Raw genomic sequence first — 18,639 nt, 5'->3', positions numbered from 1 at the left:
TTGGTTGCAAGCGTAACAAAAATAGAGCCAATAAAATTGACTTGACATAAAAATGTTCAAAATCATTTATTAATAATGAATTTCTTCAAAAATACACTGTAATCTTCACTAAAAGTAAGAAGCAAGTTAGAAGCTGTCAAATGGTAATGCAATGCGAGAAGCTAAGTTATTATCTAGATAAAGGGTATATGTATTTTGTATTTATTTGTGACTAGCTGATGCCGCGTGGTTTCATCCGCGTGGTTCCCGTTCCCGTAGGAATATGGGGATAATAATAGCCCATAGCCTTCCTCGATAAATGGGCTATCTAACACTGAAAGAATTTTTCAAATGCGATCAATACTTTCTGAGATTAGCGCGTCCAATCCAACAAACAAACAAACTCTTCAGCTTTGTAATATTAGTATAGATAATCGATAAAAAAATTATGAAGATTTTTTTTTTATTCTTTACAAGTTAGCCCTCGACTACAATCTCACCTGATGGTAAGTGATGATGCAATCTAAGATGGAAGCGGCCTAACTTGTTAGGAGGAGGATGAAAATCCACACCCCTTTCGGTTTCTGCACGACATCGTGACGGAACGCTAAATCGCTTGGTGGTACGTCTTTGCCGGTAGGGTGGTAACTAGCTACGGCCGAAGCCTCCCACCAGCCAGAAGAAAATTGAAGCGAACATATAGATATACATGTCACATCGACAGACGTAAATGAAATGCCTATTCCAGCATTTCCACGCCCATTCTAAGCACGCGGTGGTCACATTAAAAGGAATATCATTTCGCTAATGGACCATTTATAGGTACATGTGACTGTACCTACGGCCCGCAAAATGCGAAAAAACGTCCACCGTACCCCAGGGCGGCCCTTTGTTGTCGCCTAGAGGTGCTGACGGCGATAAATGGACGCATAAATATTATTCGCGACGGAAAAATTGCTCTGTTTAAATGAGATGCGGAATAGTTCCCACTGATATATTATACGGGAGAACGCTGAACGGCCGCGTTTGGACAGTTGTGGGGAAAATACAATTGAAATCTAAAACATTGGCATGTTATTATTAAACTGGAATTAAATTGGCATTTTATTATAAAAGTTTTTGTTGCTAACCATGGGTCTAATGAGAAGGCTCATAGTCACTTAGCGGGTGATTGAGGAGTTTTGCTGAGTATTTCTCTGTGTAATTGAATCAGACACGAAAAGATATGCAGAAGATCCAAATTCATTGACGTAGCCCGACGCAATTTTTTAAACGACAATGGGAGAGACACTCACAGTTCGAAGAGCCAATGGACGTCGGAGTTTCAAGGTGTTCTATTGGAGCCTAGGTGCCGAAAAAACGCGCTAAAAAGCTAGTCAAAACTTGATAAATGGAAGTCCCATAAAATAAAATGAAAAATATAAAAGATCTTTAGCCATATAATTATTTTATTGCAGTGCTAAAAAATTTCACAGAATCATTTCACCGCTAGTTGCCTCGACTGGTGGAAGATGGGCTGGGCCATTTTTTTGCGCAAAGGATCAGCCTGGCTGAACAGTGTCCAGCGCGGAAATGCAGCCAGTATGCTTGCCACCACGTGGCCATGATTTGTATAATAGTTAGGATAAGTTAGCTTAAGTTCCTTATTGTATTATTTCTCAATAAAAAAATTAAATAATAAAACTCCAGTATATTCATCCATCGCTATTAATCATTATACTTATGAGGTAATTGGTACATTTTCACTTTGAAATTAATATCAAAGATTGCTAATGACGCACTCACGACGAGTTTCACATAGTTGCTGAAATATTACTTGAAAACTATTGAAACTATGATTTATAGCGTAATAATTCAAATACCACAACTCGCATGTAAGACAAGAAATTCCAAATGGTATAGCATTGTAATAAGTTACACAAACTTCAATTCAGAGATGAGAACAAAAACATTATTCAAATTTACAAAACATTTACTCAAATAATGGGCGAGATTCAACAGAATTCGAGATATAGACGAAATATAATAATTATGATAATGGACCTTTTGTAACTGTTGAATTTCTCGGAGGTTATGAGATTGATTAATGTGGCGTTGGAAAGCGAATAATAAACAGGGGCCAATGGCTCATTGTAGGTATAGATAGGTACGTATTTGACGGCCTCCCTGGCGCAGTGGTGTACGCGGTGGATTAACAAGACAGAGGTCCTGGGTTCGACCCCCGGTTGGGTTGATTGAGATTTTCTTAATTGGTCCAGGTCTGGCTTGTGGGAGGCTTCGGCCGTGGCTAGTTACCACCTTACCGACGAAGACGTACCGATGTCGTGTAGAAACCGAATGGAGTGTGGATTTCACATTTTAAATTACATCATCACTTCCACACCATCAGGTGAGATTTTAGTCAAGGGCTAACTTGTAAAGAATAAAAAAGAAAAGTGTGGTGACGAAGCTCACTACTATCACTGCCCGTATAATTAAGCCCGTATAATTAAGAAAATTAAACTGATTTTAATTTAAGGAAATAACCATTGCAATGAATGATTTAATAAGATTGTACAGAGTCTGTGCTCAGTTATGACCTACAGATCGAGATTTGATCGCTAACTATGGGCCTTATTATTAGATGACTAGATCAATATAGGACTAATTTAGGTTATAATAAAAACTGACAGCATTTTAATTTTAATTATAATTGCGCCTTGGTCCTAAGTTAATAAAATATAATAATATCGATGTATACGAGTTATTCTTGGTTGATTTTAACAGAGTTGACGATACGATAATTAAACTGTTGTCCTTTATGTTACATCTCCCGTCCCATAGATTTATAATGGGATAAGCTGTTTCGCTGAAAATAAAAATACATCGTGAAATTTACTGTGATATTTGTTTAGTATTGTGTTTACCGATAGCATCTAAAAACTCTCACAACTTGAGTAAATGCTGAGGCAATATTTTACCCCTGCCTCCGAACCCGGAGGGTGTAGGTTCGAAAACGATCTGGGGCATGCACCTCCAACTTTTCAGTTGTGTGCATTTTAAGAAATTAAACATCACGTGTCTCAAACGATGAAGGAAAAATATCATGAAATAACTTGCATAACACAGATTTTTTTTAATTCTCTGCGTGTGTGAAGTCTGCCAATCCGCATTGGGCCAGCGTGTTTGACTATTAGCCTAATCCCTCTCATTCTGAGAGAAAACTTGAGCTCAGCAGTGAGCCGAATATAGATTGATAACGAGACCGATAATTATTTCTTTTAACAATTCGATTTACTTACGGCATTCATATTCAGGTATGCATTTGCCCTCTCCATCGCGTAAATAATTGTCAATACATTCACAAACGGGCTCATAGCAGTTCTCTGCTTGTTGTTGGGGACAGGGTGGAGGGTTAAGGAGGTGATCACATGTCGTCCAGCAGAAGTGCGGGCTGCATTTGTAATATTTTTCATTTTCGGGACAATCTGAAATAATATTTGGATCGGCTACGGATAATGTATTCGAATGAATCAGGCACCAGAAAGGGCGAATTTGCCGCGATTCTCTCGCGCGTATTACGCGCGACCGTTGCGTCCACAAGGCGCGTACCAACGCGCGAGCATTTGGGGAGGAATTCAGTACGAAACATGGAGTTGAACGTGCACTCGCTCTAGAGTTCGCGCGTTAACTGGACACAACAAGGCGATACGATTCGCGACGAATTTGCTTCTTCTGGACAAGGTCTAACGCAAAGTCTGAGCGTAATGCGCGCGAGAGAATCGCGGCGAATTCGCTCTTTCTGGACTGAGCCATAGAGTCACACTGCCAAAAAGATTTCTTCGAATGATATCACCTTGGCTAGTTGCTTCGACTGGTGAGAGAATGCATAGCTTATTTTTTGCGCAGAGAAATGCAGCCAGTATTCTTGCCACCATTCCACGTGGGCTTGATTTAGAGGTCATTCATCACGACATCATTTTTTGACGACCTCCGTGGCGCAGTGGTATGCGTGGTGGATTTACAAGGCGGAAGTCCTGGGTTCGATCCCCGGCTGGGCCAATTGAGGCTTTCTTAATTTGTCCAGGTCTGGCTGGTGGGAGGCTTAGCCGTGGCTAGTTACCACCCCACCGACAAAGACGTATCGTACGTGTAGAAACCAAAAGGGGTGTGGATTTTCATCTTCCTTCTAACAAGTTAGCCCGCTTCCACCTTATATTGCATCAGCACTTACAATTCGGTGAGATTGTAGTCAAGGGCTAACTTGTAAAATAAAAAATTAAAAAATAATGAAAAAAATCTTGAAAGATGCTTGACGTATAAAGACGAAATTTGGCAAGGAGGTAGCTTAAGTTGGTGTCCGCTTATTACGAATTTTGCGATAGAACCGGATTAAGGAGCGGTCAAAGAACGGACGACGTCGCGGGAGTCCACTAGTTTAGTAGAAGTTAGCTTAAGTTCCTTATTTTATTATTTCCCAAGAATAACCACTTACCAAAAGGTTTTTGCTCATCAACCGGTGGCGGTAGAGCGTAGGCAACAGACGCTAAGAATGCGAGAACACCGAGAAGAACAACCTTGGCAAACATATTTATGCAATGCTTCACCATCTAATGAAGTAAGAAGCTCGCTCATTGTTTATATATAAGAAGAAGCTTATTAAATTCAGTTTGTTTAGCAGTCATAATGGTTCCGTACTATTTTATCCTTATCGTTATCAACCCATAAACTCACTCACTGCTGAGTTCGAGTTTCCTCTTAGAATGAGATGGGTTACGCCAATAGTCCACCACGCTGGCCCAATACGGATTGGCAGACGTCACACACGCAGAGAATTAAGAAAAAACTCTGGTATGCAGGTTTCCTCACGATGTTTTCCTTCACTGTTTGATACACTTGATATTTAATTTCATAAAATACATACAACTGAAAAGTTGGAAGTGCATTCCCCGACCCGAACGTAGCGAGGAAACCTGCATACCAGATAATTTCCTTATTCTCTGCGAGTGTGCGAGTGCGAGTTTGCCAATCCGCATTGGGCCAGCGTGGTGGACTATTTAGCCTAACCCCCTCTGATTCTGAGAGGAGACTCGACTCGAGCCGAATATGGGTTGATAACAACAACAACAATGTCGTTATCGACTTTGCTTACAAATGAAATGAACACAAAATCTAAGGTGCCAAACTCTATAGACTATCTATAGAACTTAGAATACACTAAAGCTCAAGATTTGAATTGGCTAGTTTTTGCCAGGAAACCTTTAAAACAGTACGTGCATAAAAAATAAAGAATTTGAAAACGACATGAATTAATTTTTAATAAATTTACTTATAGGGAAAAATTTGCCAAGTCAAATAATGTATTAGATTTTAATAATCTATAGAATTTGGCAACTACTTAGATATCATTTCTTACTTACATTTTATACCACATCCAAAAATGCACAAGCTATAGATCAACAGTGTATTTATTTTTTATATACTTTTCTATTTATCATTTAATTTTATGATGATAATTTTATAAGATCGTACACTGAAAGTTGAAACGGAACCATGGTTTTTGTAATTACATAACAAATCGTTATCTAATTATATGATTATATGTACCGCGGTTTTCCTCAATGTTATTTTAGAACAACAAAACTATCTGTTATTTTCCATTGAACATGTGAGATGTCTTAACATAGTATAATAAATATAAATTAAATAGATTCGTTTCTTGCCGTCTGTACTTACGCTAGATAAAGCAATTCAAGAGGAACTTTTTTAATATAAGTTTAGTATTACATTTCACGCGGACGAAGTCGCGGGCGTGCGCTAGTTATTTATAAGCATACGTCAGCGCTTAATTAGGCACCTCGCGAACTAATCGGTCACGACCATGACTATAGCTTGGCAAGTTCGTTGTTGACGCTCCCATAATATGCGGGCGACGAGAGGGGGGTGAGGTCGTGCGCGCGAGTCAGAGGGAAGAACTGCGCGGGTATGAGGTCGTGCGCGCGGGACGCCGCTACCCCCTCCTGGCCCGCGCAGACCATCGGGAGTGTTGTGTTGTGTTGTGTTCGGTATCAAAGTATATGGAGATGATAATAACGATCTGGTTAAATAATTGGCTTAATAAAAGTATTTCTCTTGAAGAAAAAAAACATTTTTTGTCACTCTTCTTGCTCAATAAGTTCGCTGGTGTACCAGAGAGGCGTTAAGTTACATTTGAAGCTGTTTTTTTGTATTACAAACATTAACCTCTTATAATAAAAGAATACACAATCATGTAAAAATTTTACTTAAAAACTGGGCAATTTTGCTTTGACAGTTATAGAATTATTGGTAAAGAAAATTATACTTAAAGATCTTTAAATATAATCCAACATTCAATAAAATCCCAAATTCAGAGCAAATTCAACCTTAAGGATTGAGTTTAAGGTTGAATTTGAAAATGTGATTACTTGAATTGAGTGCCAATAAGTTGTGTTTGGCACTCATTGAGTGGGGACGTTTTTTGGTCGATGAATGTGCATCCTCTTTTTAATAGGAGATCGATGATTACAAACAAGAAAACGAACAAACAAACCAATTATGAGCCTTCTAAAAGGTCGTAAGACTCCAGGCTGTATGGTCCACAATCTATGTCTTGGGGAACAATGGAAGATGAATTTGAAATGTTGTAAAACACTTTTTTCAATAAAAGTAATGATTTAATTATTAAAGTAGAATCAGGATTTTTTTCGATATAAGTGAATTGCCGGGTGGTTAGGATACCTATGCCAGGACCGGAAATGGACATTCTCTATTGCAGCCACGACCAGGATCGTGTCACCATGGTCAACTGTTGGGCTTGCGTTGACTTACGAACTGCCCACGCGCTACTGACTGGCCAGACCCGAGTCTTAGATGAGACGCCCTTATGGAGTCATTCCACCCATCTGCCATTGGGCCCCATCCGGTGGTGCTTCTGCGCTTGCCCAAAGCCCCCGGTAACATCCTATTAAGGAGCCTACGCTACTTACACAATCAGAAAAAAAATCTGACTGGCCAGGTATTGATCTCGTCGTCAATTGGGAGTCGACTAGACTACAACTAGGCAATGCCGCGTTTACGACTCACCGCTCTGCCGAAGCGTGCGCGTAGAGCGCGTTTCCCGAACTTACATATACAATATTCTCTTCATCATCATCATCATATCAGCCGATGGACGTCGACTGCAGGACATAGACCTTTTGTAAGGACTTCCAAATATCACGATACTGAGCCACCTGCATCCAGCGAATCCCTGCGACTCGCTTGATGTCGTCAGTCCACCTGGTGGGGGGTCGGCCAACACTGCGCTTACTAGTGCGGGGTCGCCATTCCAGCAATTTTGGGCACAATATTCTCTTAATTATCTATATTATTATAGTCTATCTTAACGATTTACTACAGAGCCAGGTCTCTTTACTGATAAGAGAGCATATATGGAGCTTCCAGGCTGAAAATATGTGCGGCCTCTGGCCGTGCGCGTGACTTTCTTCCGTCTGTGACTGCTTCTGCACGGGCTAAGACCAGACTCGCTGGGCTAAAAACTGGTCGGCTGGGTGGAGGCCGCGCTTATTATGTTGTTAAAGGTAAAATACCCTGTTCAAGACACGGCCGGAAGCTCAATCACAAATCCTTGGCCGAAGGCTGGGGTACGCTAGCTACTGTAGGAGCGTAGCCTCCGGCTGCGCATTTGTACTTAAGTTAAATCCCCAGATATGCTTTTGACGGCCTCCGTGGCGCAGTGGTATGCGCGGTGGATTTACAAAACGGAGATCCTGGGTTCGATCCCCGGCTGGGCAGATTGAAATATTCCAAACCAAAAGGGGTCTGGATTTTCATCCTCCTCCTAACAAATAAGCCCGCTTCCATCTTAGACTGCATCATCACTTACCATCAGGTGAGATTGTAGTCAAGGGCTAATTTGTAAAGAATAAAAAAAAAGAAACCATGGCCGGAGGGCAGTTATGAGCGAGGCTGGAGGCGGCGCACGTAACTGCCCTCCGTAGTAGCTAATCGTAACCATGCTCGCTCTCAAGCCACGCACTTAACTGTCCTCTAGCCGTGACTTCGCCTTCCCGGGCTTTGACTGGGGATTTCAATCATGTTCCCGTATTGTACTAACTACGTATTCATGTACAACAATTCGGCCGCGTCTATGACACAGTCACAAACACTTTATTTCTAAGTTTCTTTGTAGCACTTTGTAGACGTAAACATACCCATACCAAATTGCAGCTTTCTAGTTTTAATATTCTCTGAGATATCTTACTGAAAATTTTATCAACATTTAATTAACAACGCAATTAGTATGCAATTTACGAATTCCAATTTTTATGTTTTTTAAGATGGTCGACTATTACTCTTTACACTAACGAAAAATAGCTTTTTTTTTATTCTTTACAAGTTAGCCCTTGACTACAATTTCACCTGATGGTAAGTGATGATGCAGTCTAAGATGGAAGCGGGCTAACTTGTTAGCCCGCTATGAGGATGAAAATCCAAACCCCTTTTGGTTTGGAATATCTCAATCTGCCCAGCCGGGGATCGAACCCAGGACCTCCGTTTTGTAAATCCACCGCGCATACCACTGCGCCACGGAAGCCGTCGAAAGCATAATATTTTACAAACGGATCCTGATATCGAAATAAGTTAAAGAAGACGCATCACACCTTTCAAAGACCTATCCAACATCACAGTTTGAGGTATCAAACTGTGAAATAAACGAGTAGAAAAACATTCATTCCCACTTTACGTGGTAGCACAGTGGATATGACCTCTGCGTCTAATTCCGGAGGGTGGTGGGTTCAAATCCGGTCCGGGGCATGCACCTCTAACTTTTCAGTTATGTGCATTTCAAGTAAATTAAATATCACGTGTCTCAAACGGTGAATGAAAACATCATGAGGAAACCTGCATACCAGAGAATTTTCTTAGTTCTCTGCGTGTGTGAAGTCTGCCAATCCGCATTGGGCCAGCGTGGTGGACTATTTACCTAACCCCTCATTCTCAGAAGAGACTCGAGCTCAGCGGTAAGCCGAATATGGGACATAACGACGATTTAGGGGATGTAGGTACCCTAAAAAAATATTTTTCTAGATTTTATTGTACGAGTGTGTTCACATTTTTAATAACATACTCATGATAATTTACAGCTTTATAGCAGTAATAGACGGACGGACAGACAAACGGACATGGCGAAACCATAAGGGTACGGAACCCTAAAAATTGGGTTATTAGTTTATTAATATAACTTGCATAAATTACCATTGTATTTAAAGTCTATTAATTGGAAATGGTATATAGTGGTAATATAAGTGATATAATAAAACCGACAAAGACGTACCGCCAAGCGATTTAACGTTCCGGTACGATGTCGTGTAGGAACCGAAAGAAATGTGGATTTTCATCCTCCTTGTAACAAGTTAGCCCGCTTCCATCTTAGATTACATCATCACTTACCATCAGGTGAGATTGTAGTCAAGGGCTAACTTGTAAAGAATAAAATAAAAAATAAAAACTGAGCCTTGGGTGCAATAAAAAACTATTAGCATTTCAATTTTAATTATAATTGCGCCTTGTTCCGAGGTTAATAAATTATACATCGATGATATAGCTACGAGTTATTCATGGTTGATCTCAACAGAGTTGACAATAATTAAACTATTTATAGATTGTATTTATAATTACTGTGTACTTCATATACTGTGTATATGAAGTTGTCCTTTATGTTAGATCTCCCGTCACGTAGATTTATAATGGGATAAATGGCTGTTTCGCTGAAAATAAAAAGAAATCGTTGAGTTTTGTGTTATAACTGTACAGTAATGTTATCATCTAAAAACTTACTCACAACTTGAATAAATACTACTATATTTTTTGATAAAATTTTTAACGATAAATGAATCGTTACAATATAATATTTTGTGAGCAGTGATAGCCCAGTGGATTTGACCTCTGCCTCTGGTCCCGGAGGGTGTGGGTTCGATTCCAGTCCGGAGCAAACACCTCCGACTTTTCAGTTATGTGCATTTAAGAAATTAAATATCACGTTTCTGCATACGAAACCTGCATACCAGCGATTTTTATGCGTATGTGAATTCTACCAATTGCCGCATTGGGCCAGGGTGGACTATTGGCCTAACCTCTCTCATTCTGAGATTTGAGCTCAGCAGTCAGCCGAATATGGGTTGATAATGACGTAATTTCAGCTAGTTATCAGATAAAGTACATCAAAATACATCAATAATAAAATATTTCTTCTAACAATTTGATTTACTTACGGCAATCATATTCAGGTATGCATTTTCCCTCTCCATCGCGTAAATAATTGTCAATACATTCGCAATCGGGCTGGTAACAGTTCGCTGCTAGTTGCGGACAGGGTGGCGGATTAACGAGGTGATCGCATGTCTTCCAGCACACCTGCGGGCTGCATTTGTAATATTTCTCATTTTCGGGACAATCTGAAATAACTTACTTATTATAGCATTTGGATCGTGTACAGATAAAAGGCTCGAATAAATCAGGCCAACAAAAATAAAAAAACAACCAAAAACCCTTGGGGCATTGAGTCACCACGGCTAGTTGGTTCGACTGGTGACAGAATGGCCAGCTAAGTTTCTGCGCAAAGGTTGAGCCTGGCGAAAATACAGCCAGTGTTCTTGCCACCATTCTACGTGGGCATGATTTGTATATTTACAGTTCGTGCGCTGTAACATGGCACGGGTGACAGTTCATTTCACTGTTGAAAGTTTGTCAATATTCACGATAATAGTACATATTGTGAACGTCATAGGAAACTGTCACCCGCACCATACTACGCACATAGTATGGCATAACTTAGCTTATGTTCCTTATTCTATCCTTTCTCAAAAAAAAACTAATAAAAGTGAAAGTAAAAAGAACAAAGATTCCGACCAATTAAGATCCTCCTCCTTTTTTAAGTTGGTTAAAAATTACTTACCAAAAGGTTTTTCCTCATCAACCGGTGGCGGTAGAGCGTAGGCTACAGACGCTAAGAATGCGAGAACACCGAGAAGAACAACCTTGGCAAACATATTTATGCAATGCTTCACCATCTAATGAAGTAAGAAGCTCGCTCATAGTTTATATATAAAGCAAACGCTTATTAAATTCAGTATGTGTAGCAATTTTAATGGTTCCGTAGTATTTTATCCTATCAAAACATAAATGTGAAAATAGAAGTCAAATTCAATATTAGAACTGCAATATGTCGTTATCGACTTTGCTGACAAAATAAATGATATCTAAGTGGGTGTCAAATTCTATAGACTATAAAACTTAGAATACATTAAAGCTCAAGATTTGAATTGGCTAGTTTTTTAACCCAAAAATTCACAAGCTAGCTAAAAGCACAACGGGGCATTTATTTTTTATTTACTTTTCTATTCATTATTTAATTTTATGGTGATACGAGTAATTTTAAAAGATTGTACACTGACAGTTGAAACGGAACCATGGTTTTTGTAATTAGATAACAAATCTTTATCTAATTATAGGTACGTACCGTGGTTTTCCTCAATGTCATTTTAGAACAACAAAACAATTTGTTATTTTCCATGGAACATGTGAGATGTCTTAACATAGTATATTAAATATAAATTAAATAGAATCGTTTCCCGCCGTCTGTACACCAGATAGAATAACTCAAGAGGAACATTTATAATATAAGTTTAATATTTCTTTCCACGCGGACGAAGTTGCGTGCGTGCGCTAGTTATTTATAAGCATACGTCAGCGCTTAATTAGGCACCTCGCGCACTAATCGGTCACGACCAAGACTAGTTGGCCGTGATTGAAAAAGCAACGGTGCGGGTAAAGGCGAATGCCCACCGTCCATTACAACGTCGGCCCAGATTATAAACTCGGTATAAAAGTATATGGAGATGATCTCCTCCGTGAACCGTAATCCTCATGTGTGAGGGTCGTGACCACCTCCATCTCTGATCCTTGTCCTTAGGATGTTATGCCATTTTTTCCTATCTCCGGCTACGCGAAGAGCGTCGTAAACTGTGGACTCGGACCAGCGCATCGGTCTGCCCCCCGCGATCTTTTTCCTTCCACCTTGCCAGTAATGACTAATTTTTCCAGATTATCTCCGTATTTCCTGGCAATGTGTCCGAAATACTCTAAAATACGCTTGAGGCATATGGTAGAGAGTCTTATTTTAACTTTAAGCAAGTATAGATGCGTTAGTCCGAAATGCAGTCCATGGAATTCGGAGCATTTTCCTCCAACACCACATCTCGAATGCGTCAATCCTTTTGCGGTCTGCAGATTTTAGGGTCCACGTCTCAGCCCCATAGAGAAAGATGGAAAAGACGAGTGTACGAACGAGTTTTATCTTTGTTTTCAACGAGATGTTACGGTCTTTCCAAGTTTTATGTAGCTGAGACATGGCACTCTTGGCCATCCTAATCCTTCTTCGTACGTCCAGTTTACAGGAGCCATTATTCGTGATGGAGATGATAATCATCTCCTTACCCTTATCCCATTTAAGTGGGGTCGGAAAAATATGTCAATCTTTTCCATTCGTCTCTATTACTAGTCAACTCATCATCCACTCCTTTTACACATATGTCCTCTTTCAAACAATCCAACCATCTCTTCTTTGGCCTTCCTCTCCTCTTATGTCCTTCCACTTGCACATTCAACATTTGTCTAGTAATATGACTTTCCTCTCTACGCATTACATGTCCATACCAAGATATGGAGATAATAATATAATGATAATAACGATCTGGTTTAATTGGTTGTGTTACAACATTTGAGTAACGATGATGGGACATCACTCCCCTAACAGATTTTGAAGTTTACAGAATGTTTCCTACGCCGCGTATTGTTATGCGGTACTATCAAGTCTGCTTATGCGTTGATGCGTCTGGCCTGGTAAACGCTGCGTTACCTGCGTCCTGGTTAGCGCCTGTGCAACACAATCGCGGTGTTGTGTGCAGTGTTGCTACGCTGTTCTAGATGGTGAGGTTGACTCCTTTGTAAATTTTCCCGATAATTCGTGTGTCGTACTGGTTTTAATTACCACATATTGAGTCACTTGAGTTGTGTATTCTGTATAGCAGTGACTCTCCGTGTGTGAAGTATGCCAATCCGCATTGGGCCACCGTGGTGGACTAGCCCTTTTCATTCTGAGAGAAGTCTCGTGGTCATCAGTGAGCCTAAATTGGTTGCAAATGATAATAAAGCGATAGATTACTGCTTGCAATTATAATTTTATTTAATTGCTAATGATAAATAAACATTTAAGACACACACGGTCCGGTCCCTCCGAACATTCATCTCGCATCTCACGATTGCCCGTTTAAGTTGGGAAGTTTAGCTGAAAATGAAAAATACAAGTATATCACAAGATATCCTGTGGCATGTAAATTTGATGTTCCTATCTTGTCTGTCTGTAGAAAAGGCGCTTTGAGGAATAGGCTAGTTGACACTTTTTTAAGTGGTCTTGAATTGTACATTATCGTTCTAATAGATTGATTCATTCTTTTATGTCGAGAAAATAGACTAAGCCAATGCTTTGCTACAATAAAATTGCTTGTTTTGTTAAGAATATCTAATTGTTTCTTATGATTAAAGAAACAATGAAATAAAAAACACGAAGAACAAATAACATGAATCCTTTAAAAAGTTATTTAAATTAAATTTTACAGACTCAGTTCCTCGCAGCACCTGTTCTACTGAGCATTTACTTGCACCTTGAATGAGAGTTCAGGCAATTCAAAATTCAAATTTCAACGTCAGTACTCTAAACTTTATAGAAATGATAATTCAAAATTAATAAAGTGCAATATGGTCGATCATAAATCTAAACTAAAACAAAAAATATAGATACGGTTTATTTTAAGCTCAAAACTCATCTAGCACCGCGGAAATGGACCGGCTATGTATCCACTTGCCATTTACCCGGCGACGGTAAGGCGATACGTAAAGTCATTCATCTTTTTATATAACAAGTCCCACCCCCAAGTCTCTAGTTCTGTGTTAAGAAATCAAAAGGAGAGGAACAAGACAAGCTATAAACTTGCCTAAGTAACTACTCAAACATGTACACTAGCTCTCGTATCATATGAAATGACGGTGAGGTGTTTTCTTTACATGTCCAAGGCGTTATAATAAGCTTGACCTTTATAAAGCTTAGTCATTAATATGTTAAGACCAATATCAATATACCCATTCCCCTTCAAATAGTCTTATAGAATGTGTTAGGAGTGGACTACAATAATTCATCACTTGACCTATCGATGTTTAGATCGGCCCCTTAAAAGTTTTGAAGGTATTTTTAAACTCCTTTTACTTACGGCATTCAATTGTAGGTATACATTTGCCCTGCTTATCGCGTAAATAATTGTTAATACATTCACAAGCGGGCTGATAGCAATCCGCTGTAACTAAGGGACATGCTCGTGGCTTCAGAAGGTGCTCGCATTTCTTGTAGCAGGCCAATGGGCTACATTTGTAATATATTTCATTTGGCGGACAATCTGGAATTGAATAAATATTGTTATGTTATAACATCTGCGCACTTAAAGGAGATACAATGCCATAAGGTCAAGAACCGGCAATTTATACCAAGTTCCCGTACCAAAATAACGCACCGTAGTACACATTTTTCGTATTGGTGATCACCTGTGATGGTTATTTCACGTTAATTATTGCTATATCATTAAAAAAACCTAGGTAGGTTGGTTGCTAAAACGAAAAATCTATGTCACCCGATGTGGTTGCTCATGTTTTTATCACGAAATCTCGAAAACCAGGTAAACTTTAGCAGGGAAGTTTGTTTAAAGTTAGTAGACGACCGCTAAGAATGGATTTTGCGACAGGGCCGGATTAAGGAAGTTCAAGAGCGGGACGAAATCGTGGGATTTCGTTAGTAGTTGCCCTTCTAAGTCTTATCACCTTCACTGATAAATGACGAAAATATAAATGAAATCAGCTTACTTTTGAGAGCCTAAAAGTAAACAATAAATTCCCACTCACCAAAAGGCTTTTGCTCATCGACCGGTGTTGAATTGGTAACATACGCCAGGAATGCGAGAACTACAAAGACCTTGGCGATCATATTGCTGCGAAACGTGACCACTTAATGACTTAATAAATATATTAAGAGTGTATTTATATGCAGATACTAATTATCCTTATAACAAAAACCCAGTTGGGTTGGTATTATTAATGATACCGCAGTATTTAATATTTGTTGTTACTGTCGTAAAGTTGTCTATCGGACAGAAAACGTTTGGAATTATTGAAACTATAATTGTGTTGATATGTGTTTTTTGAACATGCACATTAAAACTAGCGACTGCGATCTCACCTGATGTTAAGTGACCATTCTCTTTGCAGGGTTTTTGTGGAGATCTACAAGCGTTGCTTAAAAATTGTCTTCTACGCAAAGTCCTCAAAATTGTCTCGCTACAAAGTGGTCGCTGAATCGGACGAGAACCGCCATCCTGTTCCGCTATATGTGACTCTCGTTCAAAGAGGCATATTTGTGCCACTTACCTGGTTCAGCTTTATCTGCAGTGGCTACCGGTTTTGATTATGTCTCCCTGGTGTGATACGGCGCAAATGTGTCAACTCAAGTAGCCCACATTAGGGTCCGCCATATTTCGTAGGGAACCAGTCTCAATCTATCAGATTTCCTGGCATAATATATACTTATTAACTGAAGCCGCGCGGTTTCACCTGCGTAGTTCTCGTTCCCGTAAGAGTACGGGGATAATATGGCCTATAGCCTTCCTCGATAAATGGGCTATCTGACACTGAAAGAATTTTTCAAATCAGACCAGTTTAGTGCGTTCAATCGAACAAACATACAAACTCTTCAGCTTTATATATTAGTATAGATTTCTGACGGACGATTAGCACAGGAATGTTAATCGTGACAGGAGCCTTTTTTATTCTGTACCTAAGAGAACCTCGCCTCAATATCTTACCGGCACTCTTTTTGCCTGAAAATCAATTTCAAACGTCATGTCTAAGCATAGTGATGGTCCCAACCTGTGTCCTGAGCTACCCAAAAATATTCGTCATCAAAAACTAAAGCTAAAGTTAGAACAGGTTCGATTTTAACCGAATAATTGTTTGAAGAAAAAAGGAAATACTGATCTTGTAAGACTGCAAAGTATAGGTATATTTTTGTAGGTACACGATTGGAGGGTAGCTGGGTAAATGCCTTTTATAAAAGTAGTCCCTATCTGCCAATAATTTAGAACTACTACATTAATTATTCATATCACACCTTAGTTAAATGAAATCGACGCTACGAAGTATTTGCATAAAATTTTATGCGGGCGAACTCTATCGAAAGAACCGTTTTAATACTAGGTGCAATAACTTCTCCGCAAAAACTCGTTCACCCTTTAATCACTCTTATGCTGATTCTGATAAAGTTGAATATTCAACTATACTTGTAAAATAATGTGTTCCTGTGAGATTAATTAGAAAAGTCCAAGAATTGAAGTTCTGACTTCGAGAGTACCTGGTTACTATACAAATGTTTATATTACGTAAAAGTTTGGTACGATAATAAGACGGAGTTTATCTTTAATTAATGTTATAGACGAAATTATTTACTGGTGGTTTTCATTATGAAACTTCAACGTTAACACAACTTTTAAGGGTATAATTAAGTTACTAACATTTTGAGTACAATAGAACACTTTGTAATGCCTCAACGAGCGTTTGTTTCACCGATTTAACAGCGAGACAACACTAACCTATTTATAGTTTTTATTTTATAAACGTAAATAAAAAATAAAATTTAAATAAAAAATATAATTTACTCTAAACGTAAATAAAAAATAAATAGGTATAAAGCCGGATTTATATTTGTCTGACGTGTCGTGTCGTGACGCATCAGATCAGAATCGTACCAAATTTCAAGATTCAGAGTTTACGAGTACCCTTAGGGTACTTCCCAAGGAAATCAAAATCCTTGCGAGTTTCGAAAATTTTGAGCATAAACGGCTGTATCTTTTGATTGCGTTGGCTTATAAGTTTGATTTTTTCACAGCTCTAAGAAACAGTAGATGTTTGATATGAATTTTAGCTTGATACCTCTACGTGTTCTTGAGAAAAAGGGTCTTGACAGACTGACAGAGCGGACAACCAAGTGAGAGTCCTCTAGTTCCATTTTTTTATTTTTACGAAACCCGAAAAAAATCACTCAAGGTTGTCAAATTAAATGGTAAAAAATAGAGAAAATGCGTTTTTTTCGAAATTATGCCACATATCACAATATCTCCAGTACAGCAAGTCATCCAGGACAATACCCTGCGATGTGTGGCATAACCCAGAAAATTACCCCAGCTCAGCATAATGCTACGTGACCATTTAAATTAGGACATGTAGCGCTGATTTTTCAGATCAGGTAACGCCACGAACAGAGCCAACACAAATAAAATGTTTATTTATAACTTACTAATTTTTATTATACGTGTCCCAAAAAATATATAAAGATTGTTTAAATAAAATTCTGCTCGTTTAAAGTCACCTTTATACTGTGACATTTAACGTATACATTTTAAACCTTTTTCGCTGAAACATCTAAATTTTCAAATCCTTTCCTATTTACAGCAGAGGAGGACCGGATATTGTCAGTTGAAAATAGACTGTCGCACAGTATTCACAAAGTTCATTTTCAATTGACGTGTACGTCATCTTAGTTTGATTATTCGATCGTAAGTCAAGTTAGCAACTTAGGATAAGCGCTCGCTACCCATTCGCAGAATCCCGACAGCAATAGATTTGGCTTATCTTGCATCAACGGTGAACCACATCGACCCGCCACTTGTTTAGATTCTCTTAATCAAAACAAAACAATTCACTTAGATGCTTCCACAACTACACGGGGAACTATTGAAACGTTCGTTAAAACTTCTTACTCTCTTCTCAATTGTATTAAATAGGTAGGGTTGTGATCTAATGCAATTAACAGCCGTTGTCGATAATTTATCTATCATATAACTAACTTGTAACGTTGTTTTTTTTTTTAAATAATATTTGTGGTATATTTTTTTGATAAATATTGTGTTAAGACTTGCTGCCCTAACACAGTCGCTGGACTATTGTAGTACCTGTCTACTAGGCACTTGGGCAGCTTAGCTCTCTTCCACGTGGACAATTGTGCTGGAAACCTAGAGCCATAATTATGAAAACTTTCATGATCTAATAATGTGGCAAGATTTTTAGAGGGCTGAATGACATGAATATTTTTTTTTCCGATAAAGCTGGGTCGGCCATAACACTATTTAGATTTTAAAGAAGTCAAATAAATAGCAGCATTGCTTCTATAACATAGTCCAGGCCTGGTCTGTGTCCCGTGTGGGGTTGTTAGTCCCCCATCGGGCGCGTCCCCGGGTGGTGGATAGGGGAACGCCTCCCACACCTGGGAGGTACCGGAGAAATCCGGCGCGAACCAAAACTAGCATGGGGGGTGCGGCGCTTTGCGCTTGTAAGTTGCCGTCTGGATGCTCCTAGTACTTATCTGCGTCAGATGGCAACATAAGGAGGGAGGCTTTAGAGTCCCGAGGAAAGAAACCTCATTAAAAATTCCAGTATGGGTGGAAACGCCCTGCGCGGCGGGCTTGCGGGCCTTCAAGGTCCGTGAGCGCTGGCTTTGGCCACCGT

At 39.2% G+C, this 18,639-nt stretch overlaps 3 protein-coding genes across 3 annotated transcripts; all 3 read right to left on the bottom strand.

The window, feature by feature from the left end:
• Window positions 1-2,649: 2,649 nt before the first annotated feature.
• LOC112046658 (inducible metalloproteinase inhibitor protein-like) lies at window positions 2,650-4,587 on the bottom strand. Its single transcript, XM_024083368.2, has 3 exons — window positions 4,454-4,587; window positions 3,261-3,446; window positions 2,650-2,827 (listed from the first exon to the last, which is right to left on the bottom strand). The coding sequence occupies exons 1-3, from the start codon at window positions 4,566-4,568 to the stop codon at window positions 2,805-2,807; spliced, it is 324 nt and encodes a 107-aa protein (XP_023939136.1). The 5' UTR covers window positions 4,569-4,587; the 3' UTR covers window positions 2,650-2,804.
• A 4,930-nt stretch (window positions 4,588-9,517) lies between these two features.
• Window positions 9,518-11,086, bottom strand: LOC112046655 (inducible metalloproteinase inhibitor protein). The gene is made up of 3 exons (XM_024083366.2): window positions 10,937-11,086; window positions 10,254-10,436; window positions 9,518-9,749 (listed from the first exon to the last, which is right to left on the bottom strand). The coding sequence occupies exons 1-3, from the start codon at window positions 11,049-11,051 to the stop codon at window positions 9,724-9,726; spliced, it is 324 nt and encodes a 107-aa protein (XP_023939134.1). The 5' UTR covers window positions 11,052-11,086; the 3' UTR covers window positions 9,518-9,723.
• Window positions 11,087-13,200: 2,114 nt separating this feature from the next.
• Window positions 13,201-15,147, bottom strand: LOC112046657 (chymotrypsin/elastase isoinhibitor 1). Its single transcript, XM_024083367.2, has 3 exons — window positions 14,989-15,147; window positions 14,307-14,489; window positions 13,201-13,327 (listed from the first exon to the last, which is right to left on the bottom strand). Exons 1-3 carry the CDS (start codon window positions 15,068-15,070, stop codon window positions 13,296-13,298), a joined length of 297 nt encoding a protein of 98 aa, XP_023939135.1. The 5' UTR covers window positions 15,071-15,147; the 3' UTR covers window positions 13,201-13,295.
• Window positions 15,148-18,639: the final 3,492 nt, after the last annotated feature.

The sequence above is a fragment of the Bicyclus anynana genome, chromosome 10 (assembly GCF_947172395.1).
Source record: "Bicyclus anynana chromosome 10, ilBicAnyn1.1, whole genome shotgun sequence".
Classification (NCBI taxonomy): Eukaryota; Metazoa; Arthropoda; class Insecta; order Lepidoptera; family Nymphalidae; genus Bicyclus; species Bicyclus anynana.
Note: the sequence above shows the minus strand (reverse complement) of the source record. Positions and strands in the feature narration are given on the sequence as shown.